Source organism: Vombatus ursinus, unplaced genomic scaffold, assembly GCF_900497805.2.
Source record: "Vombatus ursinus unplaced genomic scaffold, bare-nosed wombat genome assembly UNPS02013930.1, whole genome shotgun sequence".
Classification (NCBI taxonomy): domain Eukaryota; kingdom Metazoa; phylum Chordata; class Mammalia; order Diprotodontia; family Vombatidae; genus Vombatus; species Vombatus ursinus.
The window spans coordinates 195,142-212,449 of record NW_020953708.1 but is presented as its reverse complement, the minus strand read 5'-3'; the positions used below and the strand labels follow the sequence as shown (position 1 = coordinate 212,449).

General features: G+C 37.8%; 1 protein-coding gene and 1 pseudogene across 2 annotated transcripts; one reads left to right on the top strand and one right to left on the bottom strand.

Moving 5' to 3' along the window:
* The window catches only part of LOC114040637, a 115,098-nt pseudogene that overhangs the window by 40,940 nt on the left and 56,850 nt on the right, over positions 1–17,308 (top strand).
* LOC114040634 (zinc finger protein 420-like) lies at positions 4,452–17,308 on the bottom strand. Of its 2 annotated transcripts, XM_027858746.1 has the most exons (5): positions 17,244–17,308; positions 10,173–10,412; positions 9,946–10,072; positions 9,131–9,226; positions 4,452–6,778 (listed from the first exon to the last, which is right to left on the bottom strand). In XM_027858746.1, the coding sequence occupies exons 2-5, from the start codon at positions 10,233–10,235 to the stop codon at positions 4,827–4,829; spliced, it is 2,238 nt and encodes a 745-aa protein (XP_027714547.1). In that variant the 5' UTR covers positions 10,236–10,412; positions 17,244–17,308; the 3' UTR covers positions 4,452–4,826. The 2 variants fall into 2 exon arrangements, with proteins under 2 accessions (XP_027714547.1, XP_027714548.1); XM_027858747.1 differs by lacking the exon at positions 10,173–10,412 and having other exon boundaries at positions 17,244–17,300.

The window sequence follows — 17,308 nt, the reverse complement described above, 5'->3', positions numbered from 1 at the left end:
ACAAGAGACACAGATGATCATTTGGCAGTTACAAGCACAGGGGACTGTTGTCATGCCAAGCTCACGGCACAGCTTGCTTGCTGAGCCTTAGCTCTGGAAAACAGGGGGTCTCCTAATAGTATCCTGACATCCCTTTTATTAATTACCCTCTAGAATAATTAATAAAATGATGAATTATCCAGAAACTGTCTCTCAAACTTTTTATAGGTCACATTTTGGCGATCCATGGAAGGGACCAGAGCTCTGCACCCCAGATTCTTAACATAAAACTCCCCTATATCTTTTGGACCCAGGTGGAGAATTTCTCCACAAGGGGAAGATTTTTGGGGTATTGTGGTTGTGATCTGACTCTCTTTTTTTTTTTTTACCAGTAATTAGATTTTCTCTAAGTGAGCTTATATGTTCTATGTCTATTTGTTTTTGCACTACAGCTCTCTGAATTTTCAGTCTCAACAGCAGAGGAATCGACAATAGAATAAAGGTCTTTTGGCAAGACTCCCCAAATCAGGCTTACAGGGATATATTGAGGGGCACACAAGTTGTGGGAAACCTCTGCTGAAGAGGGCTTTGAGAGAAGCTGTTTTTTGGAAGGAGGGTGTGATCAGGCCTTGACCAATGTGAAAATGTGCTTAATATGAATGTAAAAGTAAAGCCTACATCAGATTACATGTCATCTTAGGGAGGGAGAGGCAAGGGAGGGGGAGAAAATTTAAAACTCAAAATCTTATGGAAATGAATGTTGAAAACTAAAGAGGAATAATTTAAGAAAAAATATTGTACTAGAAATGTTAGCTTTAGCAATAAGAAAAAGAAACTGAAAGAATTTGAGTAGGCAATGAAGAAACAAAGCTGTCATTCTTTAAAATTTTACTTTTTTCAAGATATTAGGAGACCATCTGTTTTCCAGAGCTAAGGCCCAGCAAGCAAGCATGACCCTGAGCTTGGCATAACAACAATCCTTTGTGCTCACCCTCTGGATGATCTCACCCTCTGTCAAAATCCCATAATGATTGTATTACTTTGACTAGCACCAGGTGTTCAGACAAGCACCGGACAAGCTCAGACAAGTACCCATGAAGCCCTCGTATGAATCAAACTTGTCTCATTATTGCCATTGCCCCTCATTGTCAGGGCTACAGCTCACTGGTTAGCCATTGGTATAAGAATTGAGATCTCTGGGACAGCTAGGTGGCACAGTGGATAGAGCACCAGCCCTGGAGTCGGAAGGACTTGAGCTCAAATCCTGTCTCAAACTAGACACTTGACACTTACTAGTTGTGTGACCCTGGGCAAGTCACTTAACCCCAACTGCCTTGCAAAAAAAAAAAAAAATTGAGATCTCCCCACACTGCCTCGTGTGCTCCCACTAGGGGTAGGGCCCCAATACATATGTCTCATTCCCTCCTTGCTTGCAAGCCATTTCCCTCACCTTAAAATTAATCTTCTGTTTGATTCCTGACTCTCCTGCCTGTAGCCTACTCTGTTTGACTCTGGCCATTCACAGGTTAAAGTTTGGTTTGGTATAGTTGACACTTTTATTTTAGCAATTATTTTTCCTTCTCCCTCACTGAACAAAAAAAAAAATACAATCTTCATATCATACATACTCTTACAAAATAAATTTCCACATTGGTCACACCCAAAAATCTAAGTCTCATTCTGTATTTTAAATACATCACCTCTGCAGAAAGAGATGAGTACCATACTTATCTTCAGTCCTCTTGAATCATAATTTGCCTCCACACAGGTCCAGACCAAAACATACACACAAGCAGTCTTTCTCCTTTCCAACACATTCTTTATACAATTAACTAATTGATATTCTTAAACCCTAGATCAGACCATGTCATTCTGTTCCATGGATTCAGTAGCTTTCTTACTGACTCTAGGATAAAACACTAATTCCTTGGTTAAAGCCCATTAGGGTGTGACTCAAGGCTATCTTTACAAGCTGATTACACACTGCTTGCCCTGCAGAAACATGGGAAGATGTCTCAAAACCAATGAAGAGGGGCTGGAAGAGAGCAGCAGCTCCAGAAACTGAGACTGCTGGAACACCTGTGGTTGAGAGGATGGGAGTGCTGGAACAATGAGTTTGTAAGTAGTGATTTCTAGATCATTGTCAACTCTCTGAGACAGAAAAGACCAGGTGACTCTCTTCCAGGATTGGTCAAGTAGTTGCACAGCCAACTTCTGACTGTGTGCATTAGTCATTCACCAAACCTTCTTGGGCCCTAGAGTCCAAGCTTGGACCTCCACAAATTGACCATTTGCCTTTGCATACATCTGGCTAGAACTGGCAAAGAGATTATTGGAGATCAGGCAGGAAGGCAGAAATCTTAGGCTTTTCCTTTCTGTTGCAGAAAGACCCAAGTCTAGGAGTTCAATAATCTAGTCTATGTTATAGGTGATTCCAAATCTTTTTATTTTTATCATTTAAATAAAAAAAATTATGTTGAACATTCTTTTTAACATTTTGAGTTAGAAAATTTTCTTTTCAGGCCTTTCCCACCCATTGATAAGGTAAGAAACATATCAATTATACATGTGAAATCTTACCCAAAAAAAAAAGTCAATACTAACCATGTAGCAAATAAAGAAAAATACAGAAAATGAAAAACACTATGTACTTCAATTTACATTGAGTTCATCAGTTTGCTCTCTGGAGGTGGACAGTGTGTTTCATCATGAGTGCTTTGGAATTATCTTCATTAAAGTAGCTAAGTCTTTGACAGTTGATCATCATTGCAATGTTGCTGTTCCTGTGTACAATGACCATATGGTTCTGCTCACTTCACTCTATATCAATCCATATGGGTCTTCACAGGTTTTTCTGAAACCATCACACTCATGTTGTTGTTGTTTGGTAGTTCTATGATTGCGGAACTCTTCATGACCTCATTGTGGGGGTTTTCTGGGCAAAGATAATGGTGTGATTTTGCCATTTCCCTCTCCAGCACATTAAAGCAAGAAGAGCTTAAGTGACTTGCCCAGAGTCACAGAGCTAATAGGTGTCTTTGGCCCCATATGAACTCAGGTTTTACTCACTTCAAGCACAATGCTCTACCCTCCAAGCCATCTAGCTAGTATCTATCATTTCTTACAGCAAAATAGTATTCCAAAACAACCATAAACCACAATTTGTCTAGCCATTCCCTAAATGATGAGAATCCCCTCTGCTGCCACAAAAAGAGCCGCTATATTTTTGTACATATAGGTACTTTTCCTTTTTCTTTGATCTCCTTGGCATACAGAACAAGTAGTGCTATAGCTCGCTAAAAGGGAATGCGGTTTTATAGCCCTTTGGGCATAGTTCCAAATTGTTCACAATAATTGGAACAGTTGCACTATACATTAATGTCTCTGTTTTTCCATAACTCTCCAGAATTGGTCATTTTCCTTATCTATGATATTCCCTGATCTAGTAAGTCTGAAGTGGTATCTTAGAGTTGTTTTATTTGCATTTCTCTAATCAATAGTGATTTAGAGTATTTTTTCCTATGACAATTGTTAGCTTTGATTTCTTCTGAAAACTCCCTGTTCATATCCTTTGACCAGAATCAGAATCCCTTTCTACTTTTCATATGTCACTAATTAGTTACTGTGCATCACTACTATGTAAATACTACTAAGTGTTTATCAGCACTTCACTGAATTCCTTCACTTTGATATTCAGAACAACGGACAGAAATCACATAGCATCAATATCTGATGATGCTTACTTGGCCAGAGATGCTTACTTGGCTTTTAAAAAATTAATGTGATTCCAAATCTGTATAGTTCAGTGGCTATCCTGATGAATATGAGCAGAAGCAGCACCAGCAACATGAGGAACACAGCTCAGATTATGATATATTCCTCAAGCACAGTCAACAACTTATCATACATCAGGCTCATGTGATGGCCAAGAGGTCTTCCATATGCCTCTTGCAAGCCATCTGTCCAGGGATCAAAGTTAATATCAAGGCTCTCGACAAAACACCACCCACTCAGTACCCTCTGGCTCAACCACCAAATCTTCTCCATATCAGAAGGTCCATGAGAGAATAACATTAATCTCTCTTCCTTTAGAAAGCTCTGCAGAGGAAAGGGGTATCTCCTTTCATGGGGGCTAAATAAGGACTCAGAATCAGTCTAGATAGCTATCTGATCCTCCCACACACCTTACATTCATAAAGGTTCTACAGAGTATGAATTCTCTGATAGACATCAGAGAAGTGTCCTCAGTCAAAATGCCTTCCTACATGCATTACTTAATACATAAGGTTTCACTCCAGAATAGATTCTTTGATATTAAATAAGTTGTGTCCTCATTCTGAAGATCTTTCACATTCATCACATTCATAAGAGCTCTCTCCAATATCAATGCTCTAATGTTGAGTAAGTTCTAAAGTCAGGAAGAAGGCATGCCCACATAAACAACATTCATACAGTTTCTCTTCAGTATGAATACTGTGATGTCCAGTAAGTTCTGAGTTGTAGTTGAAGGCCTTCCCACACTCCTTATATTCATAAAGAATCTTCCCAGGATGAATTTTCAATGCACAGTAAATTGTGTCTTCCTCCTGAAGGTCTTCCCATATTCACTACATTCATAAGTTTTTTTTCCAGTACAAATGCTCTGATGTACAATAAATTGTAGCTTATTTCTGAAGGAGGTCCTCAGCAGAATGAATTTTGTGATGTTCAATAAAATCTAAGTTGTGATATTCTTCCCACTCTTTACATTCATGAGGAATATCTCAAGTATGAATTCCCTTATGGACAGAAATTTGTATATTCTGTATAAAAGCCTTCCAACATTCACTGCATTCATAAAGTCTCTCTCAAGTATGAATTCTCTGATGCACAGTAAGCTGTCTCTTAAACCTGAAGGCCATCCTGCACTCACTACATTCATAAGGTGTCTCTCCAGTATGAATTCTCTGATGCACAGTCAGATTTGACTTCCTATTGAAAATCTTCCCACATACACTACATTCATAAGGTTTCTCTCCAGTATGGATGCTCTGATGCATAGTAATATGTGCCTTAATCCTGAAGGCTTTTCCACATTTACTACATTCATAAGGTTTCTCTCCAGTATGAATTCTCTGATGCATAGTAAGACGTGGCTTCCTCCTGAAGGCCTTCCCACATATGTTACATTCATAAGGTTTCTCTCCAGTATGAATGCTCTGATGAACAGTAAGTTGTGTCTTACACCTGAATGCCTTCCTACATTCACTACATTCATAAGGTTTCTCTCCAGTATGAATGCTCTGATGCACAGTAAGTGTTCTCTTATTCATGAAGGCCTTCCCACATTCACTACATTCATAAGGTCTAGCTCCAGCATGAATTCTTTGATGCCGAATAAGTTCTGAATTGTACTGGCAAGCCTTCCCACACTCTTTACATTCATATAGAATCTTTCCAGGATGAACTCTCTGATGTACATTAAGTTGTGTTTTACTCCTGAAGACCTTCTTACATTCACTACATTCATAAGGTTTCTCTCCAGTATGAATTCTTTGATGTAGAATAAATACTGAGTTGTAGAAGAAAGCCTTCCCACACTCCTTACATTCATAAAGACTCTCTCCAGTATGAATTCTCTGATGCACAGTATGCTCTGTTTTACGCCTGAAGGTCATCCCACATTCACTACATTCAAAAGGTTTCTCTCCAGTATGAACTCTCTGATGCGCAGTAAGATATGACTTCATCCTGAAGGTCTTCCCACATATACTACACTCATAAGGTTTCTCTCCCTGATGATTTCTTTGATGTTTTCTAAGATCTGCCTTGTGATGGAAAGCATTCCCACACTCCTTACATTCATAAACACTCTCTCCAGTATGAATTCTCTGATGCACAGTAAGATTTGACTTCCTATTGTAGGTCTTCCCACATATACTGCATTCATAAGGTATCTCTCCAGTATGAATTCTCTGATGTATAGCAAGCTGTGTCTTAAGCCTAAAGGCCATCCCACATTCATTACATTCATAAGGTTTCTCTCCAGTATGAATTCTCTGATGTTTATTAAGAGTTGACTTCCTCTTGAAGGCCTTTCCACATGCACTACAATCATAAGGTTTCTCTCCAGTATGAATTCTCTGATGCATATTAAGATTTCCCTTCCTCCTGAAGGCCTTCCCACATTTACTACATTCATAAGGTTTCTCTCCAGAATGAATTCTTTGATGTTTAATAAGGTGTGAGTTGTAGAAGAAAGCTTTTCCACACTCCTTACATTCATAAGGTTTCTCTCCAGTATGAATTCTCTGATGCATGGCAAGTTGTGTTTTACTCCTGAAAGCATTCCCACACTCACTACATTCACATAGTTCCTCTCCCATATGATTTCTTTGATGTTGTATAAGTTCTGAATTGTAGTAGAAAGCCTTCCCACACTGTTTACATACATAAAGAATCTTTCCAGGATGAACTTTCAGATGCACAGTAAGCTGTGTCTTACGCCTGAAGGCCATCTTACATTCACTACATTCATAAGGTTTCTCTCCAGTATGAATTCTCTGATGCACGGTAAGATTTGCCTTCCTCCGGAAGGCTTTACCACATACGCTACATTCATAAGGTTTCTCTCCTGTATGAATTCTCAGGTGTAGACGAAGTTCTGAGTTGTAGATGAAAGCCTTCCCACACTCCTTACATTCATGAAGACTCTTTCCAGTATGAATGCTCTGATGCCTAATAAGTTGTGTCTTACTCCTGAAGGCCTTCCCACATTCACCACATTCATAAGATTTCTCTTCAGTAAATCCTTTGCTCCCTGAAAGGAAGAATAAAGACCTGATTAACCCTTCCTTTTCTTCCATTTCCAAAGACTCCTACTTCCTCAAAAGTTTTAAGATATTCTCTTGTGTTCTCACTTGAGAAGACTAGTCTTACTACTCTTTAAGGATCACGGTTTATCTTATGTGAAAATATGATGACTCAAAATTAACAAATAAACGAACTGACTTGGAATGAAACTGCCTGGAAAGGATGAATTAGATGAATTTACTTGACTGTAAATGGTTGACATTTGAATGGCATAAGGAAATGAAAGACTACATATTTCACCGCATAACTGTTGCAGATTTTATGCCAAAATTTTTTTTGCAAAAAAGTGGGGTGTGACCATTATGTGAAGCTTTTTTTAAAAAAAAAATCTGTGCCGATATTAATTAAAACTCCCTTATTACTACACTGTATCAATGACAGACAAACACACAGTTTAGATAATAAGGGAAGATGTAAGTCTTACCATATCACGTGACTTACTCACGGCAGCTTCACCTGCTCACCTTGCACCTACGACTCTTCCTTGGGTTGAGTGACGATACCATTAGTACTGCTGTGCTCTAAATAAACCACACAAATTGGCTTTGGGAAATATACTGACAATGCATTGCACTGAGAATTCTAGGCTCTTGGCTCCCAATGCTCAAGAGATAAACGGATATCCATAGGCCACTGGTGGATAAATTCCTGCTCTGTTTACCTTTTAAGCAGCAAGATGAACAGAATTATACCATGTGATAATTACACAATGAAAGGTTATAAACTAATTTTTGGACTGAAAAAAAAAAAAACCAGGGTACGATGACTATGTGGGGAAACACAGTATCCTTAAAAATTAGATGACTTTGAAAGGTTGCAAAAGTAGCCTTAGAGCAACTAGGTGGCACAGTGGATAGCCTGCTGTGCCTAGTGTCAGAAAGATTAATCTTTCTGAGATCATATCAAGACTCAAAATACTAGCTGTGTGACCCTAGGCAGGTCATTTTACCATGTTTGCCTCAGTTTCCTTACCTGTACAGTGACTTAGAGAAGGAAAACACAAACCACTCCATTATCTTTGCCAAGAAAAACCCAATTTAGGTCATAAACAGTTGGACATGACCAAAACATGACTGAGTAAGAAAAAAAAAATGTATCCTTAAATTTAAAGTGAAAATAGAAAAGGAAAACACTGAATGGAAAGAAAAAGGAGAATTAATGAGCTTAGCATAAGGAAAGACAGAAAGAGACATGGAATAAATAGTAAAAAGAAAAAATATGAGGCAAAGGGTCTTTTGGACAATTGTTGCCATAAATGTCCACTAAAAATCCAACATATCTACGTTGTAAGGAACTGATGAAATTTGTAAGAGTAAGATCCAATTCCAAAAAGGATCAAGACATTTTTCACAAGACAAAATACCAACAACTACCAGAAACAATACTGAAACTCTGGTAATCAAAGAAATAAAACACAGAACAATTTGGAGGTATCACCCAAACAGTCATCAGATAAAAAAAGATATTTTAAAATGATAACAAATTTTGGAAGTTATGCTGAAATAGACACGTATTAAGCCGCTCATGCCATTTTTCTAAAAAATTACAAAGCAATTTAAGCTTTAGCTACAAAACTTCATAACCTTTGACCCAATGGTCCCATTACTAGGTCTACATCCTCAAAATGTTCCTGAAAGCAAATAAAGACACTTCTCAAAAATATTCACCACAGCTTTCTGTGAGACAGCAAAATACTCAAAACCTATAGGTCCAATGATTGCCTTATGGTTAAACAAATCATGTCAGAGGAATATATTATTCTGCCTTGATAAACTTAATTTCAAAGCATAAAGAAAAACAGGATAACATATAATATGATAGACTGATATAAGAGGAATTAGGTTAAGATTAAATATTTTAAAAAGTAACAGCAGCAAAGAAACGTTTAAGCATCAAGCAACAGAGAAGAAATATCAGAAGAGAACACAAAAGCCAAAAGGGAATATTGTTAATAGATCAAATGATGTGCTTATTTTAAGAGGGAGAATGAATTCATGCAACTGAGGCAAGAGAATGCTTGCTTAAAATAGGATGATCTTCAATGAACAGGACAAAAATACCTACCCCACACTGAGGCAACCACTTGCTTTGAAAGTGGAGGTACATGTGAGTAAAGAGATGCACAAAAAAGTAACTTCTTGAGTTAAAAAAAGACATTTTAAAGTCTCAGCTCTTCTCAGCAGGCCTGAGAAGCTTTCATAAGACCACCTTGTTCAACATTTTATAAGCGTTTTGACCTACAATAACCAACAGAGTAGTATTTTCCAGTGACCCATTTCACTGGTTTTTATGGAGTCACCTGGACAGCTGCTTCTTGGAATATCTGCCTCTGGTATCCAAGATGTTTCCTTTCTTTCCAATTGGTAGATCACATCTGGTTTGGAAACTGCAAACCCTGTTTGTTGGAAATGAAAAAGTGACAGGCACACTCATCTCACAATTCAATCATAGAGCAGACATATTAAACACTCCCCTCAACTCTTAATAGAAAAGTGGGGGAATAAAGGCACAAATTTTATCTTCTACCACCCAAGGCACTGTCTATGTTAGCTAATTTTGTCTGTGATTATTTTTTTCAACCAGGGAGGGGTTGATGGCCTACATGGAAGGAGAAGTAGAGTTTGTTTTGTTTTGTTTAAAAAAAGCAGCCATAAAAATTAGTAAAAGAATTCAAAACTAGTTAAACTCTCTTTGGGAAAAAGGTAGGTATGGTAGGAAGACCCCAAGGATGATACAAAGGACCAGTGAAGGATATTATATTATGCGGGAATGGATTATAGAGTATGACTTAGGAAAAGTAGTTTACCTGACTCTGCTTAGACAATGGGAACACTTTGCATATGATGAAACCTACACTGGGATTGAACAGAAAATCTTGGATTTGAAGCAAGAGAGGGGAAGAGAGAGTCTCAAGGAAAACAACAAATCAAGAAATCAATTTTCAGGCATACTAAGCAACAACCTTTTTCCTAGAAACAGGTAGCACAAATACTGAGCCTCTAAGCTACACAAGGACTAGGGAATATCTTCCTTTTGTATGTCAAAGAATAACTTAAAATCCTGAAAGTCAACAACATATATATATCAAAACTGCCAAGATGAAGCTGTTCTTACCCAAAAACACCAAGTTCCTATAGTTCTCCAGCATCACGTCCCTGTACAAGTTTTTCTGAGACAGGTTCAAATGTATCCACTCCTCCAAGGAGAATTCCACAGCCACATCCTGGAATGTCACTGATTCCTGAAACACCAAAATATTTGTGCTTACCAAGGTATAACTCTAATTGTTATAAAGTTTCAATATAACTTCCTTGTCAATAGGAATTGTTTCAGTTGCTTACGTGTAATCCAGTACAGTGACTAGTGCATAACAGGCACTTTAGAATTCCTCTCTCATCAGACATAAGTTCCTTGGGGGCAGTGGCCAGGTTTGCTTTCTTTGTATCTTCACAACTTAATACAGTGGATACTTATTGTTGGTAATGGATCCAAGGACATCAATTTTAAACGTGTGTGGGTTTTGTTTGCTTGTTTGTTTGTTTTTTGCTTTTTTCCTAGTGAACAGATTGTGTTCAATGCTCCTGTAACCACAAGAGCAAAGGTGAGCATGGGGAACTACCATCTCCTATTTGCAACACTGTGGAAAAATGTTTTACAGCTAAAAAGGATGTTAAAGGACCATTGTTTTCCACTTCATATATTTAGAACTGAAAGAGACTTGACAATCCAACTTTCTCATTTTACAAATTAGGGAAGTGAGGCCCAGAGAGAGAAAGTAACCTGCTAAAGGTCAAAAGGGAGTAAACTGCAGATCTGTACTTTGAACCCACGTTTTAACTCCAAACCCAGAGACATTTTCATTACCATGCTTCCATACCGTTTTTCTATAACCAGAACAAGACCACAGGTGAGTTTATACACAAAAACATTCATAAGAGCATGCTTTGGGGCAGCAAAGAACTGGAAACAATCTGAATTCTCATCAACAAAGAAGGATTACCAAAAGATGGCATATGGATTCAGTAGATTTATTACACAGTTTCAAATGACAAATATGAAGAATTTTGAATAGCAATGGAAATGTGAATTAACTGATGCAGTGTAAAATAAGCAGAGCATTATACACAGACTACAAAAAATATATCTTCTAAAAAGAAAAAGATGATGAATTCTGAGTAATTGGAAAAAAACTTTACTGTTTCTAACAGCAGACAAGATGGAGACCACTAGAGGAGTGAATGTTTTCTGAATTATCTGGAAGAGACACTATGGCATTTTTATGTAACTGTGTTTCTTTTCTATAAAGGAAGGTGAGGGAAAGAAAACTTTTTCCATGAATGACTGAGGCAAATACCAAAAAGCACTGTAGAAAAAAAAATAAAATAAAACAGCCTTTCCTAATCGCTCACTAAACAACTCATTAAAAAAAGTATTCTAGGAATGTGCCAGAATTGGAAGTCACTGGCCCAGGCTTTGCAGAATCCACTGTCTCTTTTTTCAAACTTGGCACAAGACCCCTCTCCAGTTCTGTGGCACCAACCCTATTTTCCAAGGACCTGTAGGGATACCTGAGAATGGCTAAGCAATCAAACACATGGCATACTTCTTTCAGAACAACTGGATCTTGTCTATATCCCTTTACCTTGGGTATCCACTTCTCGTTGCCAACCTGGGGGCTCTCAATCCCACTTCAAAGATCTTCATTTTCCAAAGAGAAAACTAAAGCCAAGCAAGAGATGACTTGTTTAGCTTTCTCTCAGGTATCCCTCCTTATGGTCATCCCATCCACCCCTAAACATGGTCCTCACTATTCTTTGATCTCTTGCTTGCCTCCAACCGAGTTTTTTTAATCTTTTTTTTTTTTTTGGTAACATTTATCATCAGAATCAGATCTTTGGGGCTTTGTTGTCTTCTACTGATTTTTTACCCTGTGCTACTCCTTTTTAATTCCTCTTCAGTTAAAGGTACTTAAAGCCATTTTTGTTATCATGATTAGTTAGGCTTCAAGTCAATCAGCTATTAACAATTACTGCTGAGGCTCACAAGCCTTCTGACACGGTCTGGTGTTCTTTTCTTTATATTTTGCCACCTCTTACTCTTTAATTAAATTCACTTTAATGTAGCACTTCCCCAAAATGTAGATTTGAATCAAGGAGTCTTTTATTTATATATATATATATATATATTTTTTTTTTTAGGCAATTGGGGTTAAGTGACTTTGCCCAGGGTCACACAGCTAGTAAGTGTTAAGTGTTTTGGTCTGAGTCCGGATTTGAACTCAGGTCCTCCTGACATCAGGGACAGGGCTCTATCCACTGCACCACCTAGCTGCCCCCAAGTCTTTTATTTAATTAATTTTAAACTTAAATACACAATAAGGAAAAAAAAAGAAACATAAACTTAAATACTAAAACTTAAATACAAAAAAAGAAAAAACATTGTCAAGTACACAGCAGAATGTAAGACAGCATTCAAAATATAGAGCAATAAATTTCCATTTCAAGAAAGCCTATATAATAAACATTGCACATTGTGTTGAGAGCTGTCCATCTTTTCTATGCTTCCTTGTAAGTTTCTTTTGTTCTCTGCTGTGCACTTTTTACTTTGTTCTCCCCCACCCCCCAGCTTCCTCCTGCCCTCCTCAATAAAGCTACAATTTAGCTCGGAGATGTGTGTATACATATATGTATATGCATGTATGTATATACAGGTATGTGTGGGTATACACATGTGTGTATGTATACCTATGTATACATGCGCACACATATACACAGTCACCGACATATATACATACATGCATATATACACATTTAGATATCTATAATCATACTCATATACAGACATATATATTCATATATATCTATGTAAGACCATAATATACTTGTTTGTCCTCTATTTCTCTGAGGGTGGATAATATCTTCTTTGATAAGTTTTAGACTTTCCATATTTTTCTAAGTCCATCAACTCATCACTTCCCACATAACAGCAATATTCTAACCTTATACCGTCTAGTTATTTTAAATAGTCTAAAACAATATTGATTAATATGGCTGACATAGTGTAGTTTCCCTATTTTTCTCTTTTGATTAAATCTATTTTAGCTTTTACTTTGTCTGAGATCATGATTACTACTGCTTTTTTTTTCCTAATAAATTCTACTCCTAATCTTTATTTTATGTTTGTGTGTATCTCTTATTTCCTATCCCTCCTGACTCTTCTACTTTACTTCTACCTGGTACCATGCCCACTATTACTAAACCTATCTGAATGCCACTTATCCTCTCCCCCAAGCTTGAAATCCCTCCCTTATCCTCTTCCCCCTCCCTATACCCTTCATCTTTTATTTCTTTCTGGAATTAGAAGTCAACACTTCTGTTCAATATTTTACAAAAAATGCTAACTATAGTAATAACACAAGAAAAAAGAAACTCAAGAAATAAGACAAAATACAATATAAGACCCTCATACTTTGCAGATGCTTTGATGGTTAAAATAGTCAAGAACTTTACCAAAGTTGCATGACATAAAATAAACTCACACAAACCATCAGCATTTCTATATATTACTGACAAAACCCAGGAAGGAGAGAAAGAGACATTCCATTTAAAATAACCACAGACACGCAAAGCCTACCTGCCCAGACCCACCCAGGAATTATAGGAATATAAATTACAAGATACTTTTCACACAAATAAAGAGATATCTGAACAATTAAGAGAAATACTAATTGCTCCTGGGTAAGCTGAGCCAGCGTAAGGAAAATGACAATTCTACCTAAATTAATATACTTATTTGGTGCCATATAAATCAAACTAATAGAAATTTTTTATAGAAAAATATTAAACATTATCAGGATAAACAAAAGGGCAAGAATATCAAGGGAATCAAACAAAAGACATCTGAAGGAAGGGAACCTAACGTAACAGATTTCAAACTATATTAAAAGGAGTAATCATCAAAACCATCTGGGAAGGGCTAAGAAAATCAATGACTGATCAATGGAATAGATTGGGTATATAATATACAGAAGTAATGACCATAATAATTTAGTGTTGGATAAATTCAAACATTCAAGGTTTTCAGGTAAGAACTCCCCATTTCACAAAAATTGCTGGTAAAACTGCAAAGCAGTCTGGCAAAAACCAGGCACGGACCAACATCTCAAGTCATATGCCAAGGTAAGGTCAAAATGAGTACATGATTTAGAAATAAAGGGTGGTATCATAAGCAAAGCAGGCAAGCATCGGAAAAATGTACCTGCTAGGTCTGTGGAAAAGAGAAGGATTTATGACCAAACAAGAGATAGAAAGGATCACAGGAGGTAACATGCACAATCTTGATTAAATGAAATTTAAACATTTTTACAAAAACAAAACCAAAGCAACCAAAATAAGAAGGCAATCAGGAAAATGGAAAAAGTTTCTACAGCAAAGTTTCTCTGATAAAGGATTCATTTCTCAAATACATAGGAAACTGAACCAAATACATAAATTTAAGATCCATTTACCAATGGAAAAATAGGCAAAGGTTATGAAGAGGCAGTTTTCAGAAGTTAAAGCCATAAATAGTCATATGAAAAAAATGCTCTAAATCACCAATAATCAGAGAAATGCAAATTAAAACAATTCTGAGATACCACTTCACACTTCTTAGATTGCCTAACAAGACAGAAAAGGAAAATAATAAATGCTAGAAGGGATGTGGAAAAATAGGGACGCTAATGCACTATTAGTGGCTTTGTGAACCGTTCCAACCATTCTTGGAACACAATTTGGAACTACACCAAAAAGGCTATAAAACTCTGTACACCCTTTTACCTAGCAATCCCTCTAACTAGGTCTTTATCTCAAGAGATCAAAGACAAAGGGAAAGGACCTACATGCACAAAAACATTTAGAGCAGCTTCATTTGTGGTGGCAAAGAATTAGAAATTGAGCAGATGTGAGGGAATCATTTTAATATTGCAGGGAAGAACTCCTAGGACTTTGGGTAATTTCAGGAACCCATACCCTTCTGAAATAGTGAGTGAAACTTGAGGGAATTCAGGGGATTAGGACAGCACATGGCTTACTGTAGTAATTGAGTGAACCACACTGACACCATCCTGTGACTCAATTCTGGAGCTAGCTTAGTTTCTATTCAACTTTAGGTCTGTCTAGTTCAATTGCTATCTTGCGAGAAAACTTTATTCAGTTGTGGCAATTGGAAAACCTTAGTGCATTGTCTGACCCTAGCCCCTCGTAGCTGGGAAACTGGAGGACCTCTCCCTGCTGTGCAGAGCCCCTTAACAAAGGACCCACATTATGCTGACCAGAAACCCAGTCAGATCCAAAGGCTGATGTAAGGAGTTTCTCACAACTGGTGTATCCCAAGCAATTCCTATCTCTTATGTAAAAACTGATCAATCAGTTACTGTTTCCATGTTACTTTGTTTACAAACACTTGGGGGGAGTGGACTACTACTCTTTTTCTGATTTCAGGGCACTGTACCTGTTCACTATTCCCTTCTCAACTTGGAAAGTCCCTAATCTTTCACCCGATTAGAAATCAGATCACCTCATGGTATGTTTCCTTTTAATTAGCTGACCTTATTTGATTAACTATTTTTAAAAGTCTGTTTCCCCCTGTATTTTGGGTCCAGGCCTAAAGTGAAGAGGCCTAGTGCCGATGTGTTGAAAAACTGACATGCACCACTTTATTAATTGCTATATTCAGAAGATCAAACCTTTGTTTCCTTGGTCATTTCATCTTTCACCCACCACAAATACCAATCAACTGGGGAACAGCTGAATAAGGACTGTGGTATGATTATTACTATTGTATACTAAAGATGGAATCCTAATAAAGCTACCCTCAGCCCCAATATCCTAACTGCCTCATGGGCCTCACTGAACAGCAGGCATGCCCTGATTTGACCACACAATCTGGCTTTAACCACATCACAGGCCCCCATGCTCAATCATAGGCCTCACTAAACAGCAGGCCCACTGCCACTACCTACCAACTGCCCCCAGACTCAGTATAGCCCACTGTCTCTAGCCAGAACTTGCTCCCAGATCAAATTCTCATATTTCCCATAGAAACAGCAGGTGTGTCCACACACTCAACCACAACCACAACATCCACTTAGCCCAAGACAGGAACATGATGGCCAGCCAATCAGAAAGCAGCACCACTAGGATGTAGACCAGGATGCTTGACCACCAAACCACAGAAGGGGCTTCCACTAAGATGGCGCCTGCACAGTAATAGCAAAGAACTGACTGAGAGTAAATTTATGCTGTAGAGAAGCTTATTATAATGTCATTACCATATAATAACGCCCCCCAAAAGTGTTTTTCTGTATGCATTGTGGGTAATTGCACATGCAGTTCCACCAAGACTGGGACCCCTCTCCTGTTATTTAATTGCTTAAGAAACCGCTCTTGCCTTTTATTTTATTTTAATATTTTTTTGTAAGACAACTGGGGTTAAGTGACTTGTGCAGCGTCACACAGCTAGTGTCAAGCATCTATTTAATCCTGGGACTGGATTTGAACTCAAGTCCTCCTGACTCCAGGGCTGGTGCTTTATCCATTGCACTACCGAGCTGCCCCCTTGCCTTTTAATATTAATGTTTGTACGTTCTGTGTAAATTCTGATAGTGTAATCAGCATCATAAACTATCAAACTGCCTGTCTGGCTTTACTGAAATTGCTACCTCCTCTAAAGAACTTAGCCTCTCCCTGGAGTGTGAAACCTCAAAACCACAAGGAATCTCTTTGCTTGGCTGGAGACTGAGTCTTTGAATTCTTTGAGACAGAACTGCCCCAACACAACCCAATGTCATCATTAAAAAATGATAAGTGGTGTAGGTTCAGAAACACTTGAGAATACTTTGATAAACTGAGGCAAAGTGAAATGAGTAGACTCAGAACACTGTGGCCAGTAAAGCCAATATTGTAACAATGATCAACTGTGAAAGACTTGGCTACTTTGTTCAATATAATAATGCATGAAAAGTCCAAAGGATTCAAGATGAAAAATGAAGAGAGAACTGATGAACTCTAAAGACAGAATTCCTTTTTTTTCACTTTTTAAAATTCTAATGCCTTTTTAATTCTTTTTGCAATGTGGCTAATATAGAAATATTTTCTCCATCTTCACATGTAAAATGGATATCTTACTGCTTGCCTTGTCAATGGGTGGGGAAGGAGCTGAAGGAAAGAATCTGTATTCCAAAATTTAAAAATGAATGTAAATTTTAGGGTAGGTGGTGTTGGATAAATAGATTATAATCTATGATATCCTTTAGCTCTAAATATGATTCTCTGATGCCCACAATTCCTAGTGTTATAGCACAAGACAAAGAAACCTATCCCAGGGTCTCTGGCTTGAAATGCTATTTCAGGAAAGCTGCAAGTGGCACTCACCTTCCCCAGCCTGGCTGTCAGGGCAGGAGCCATTCCCTCTCCCTCCAGGCTGTCCTCCTGGGGCA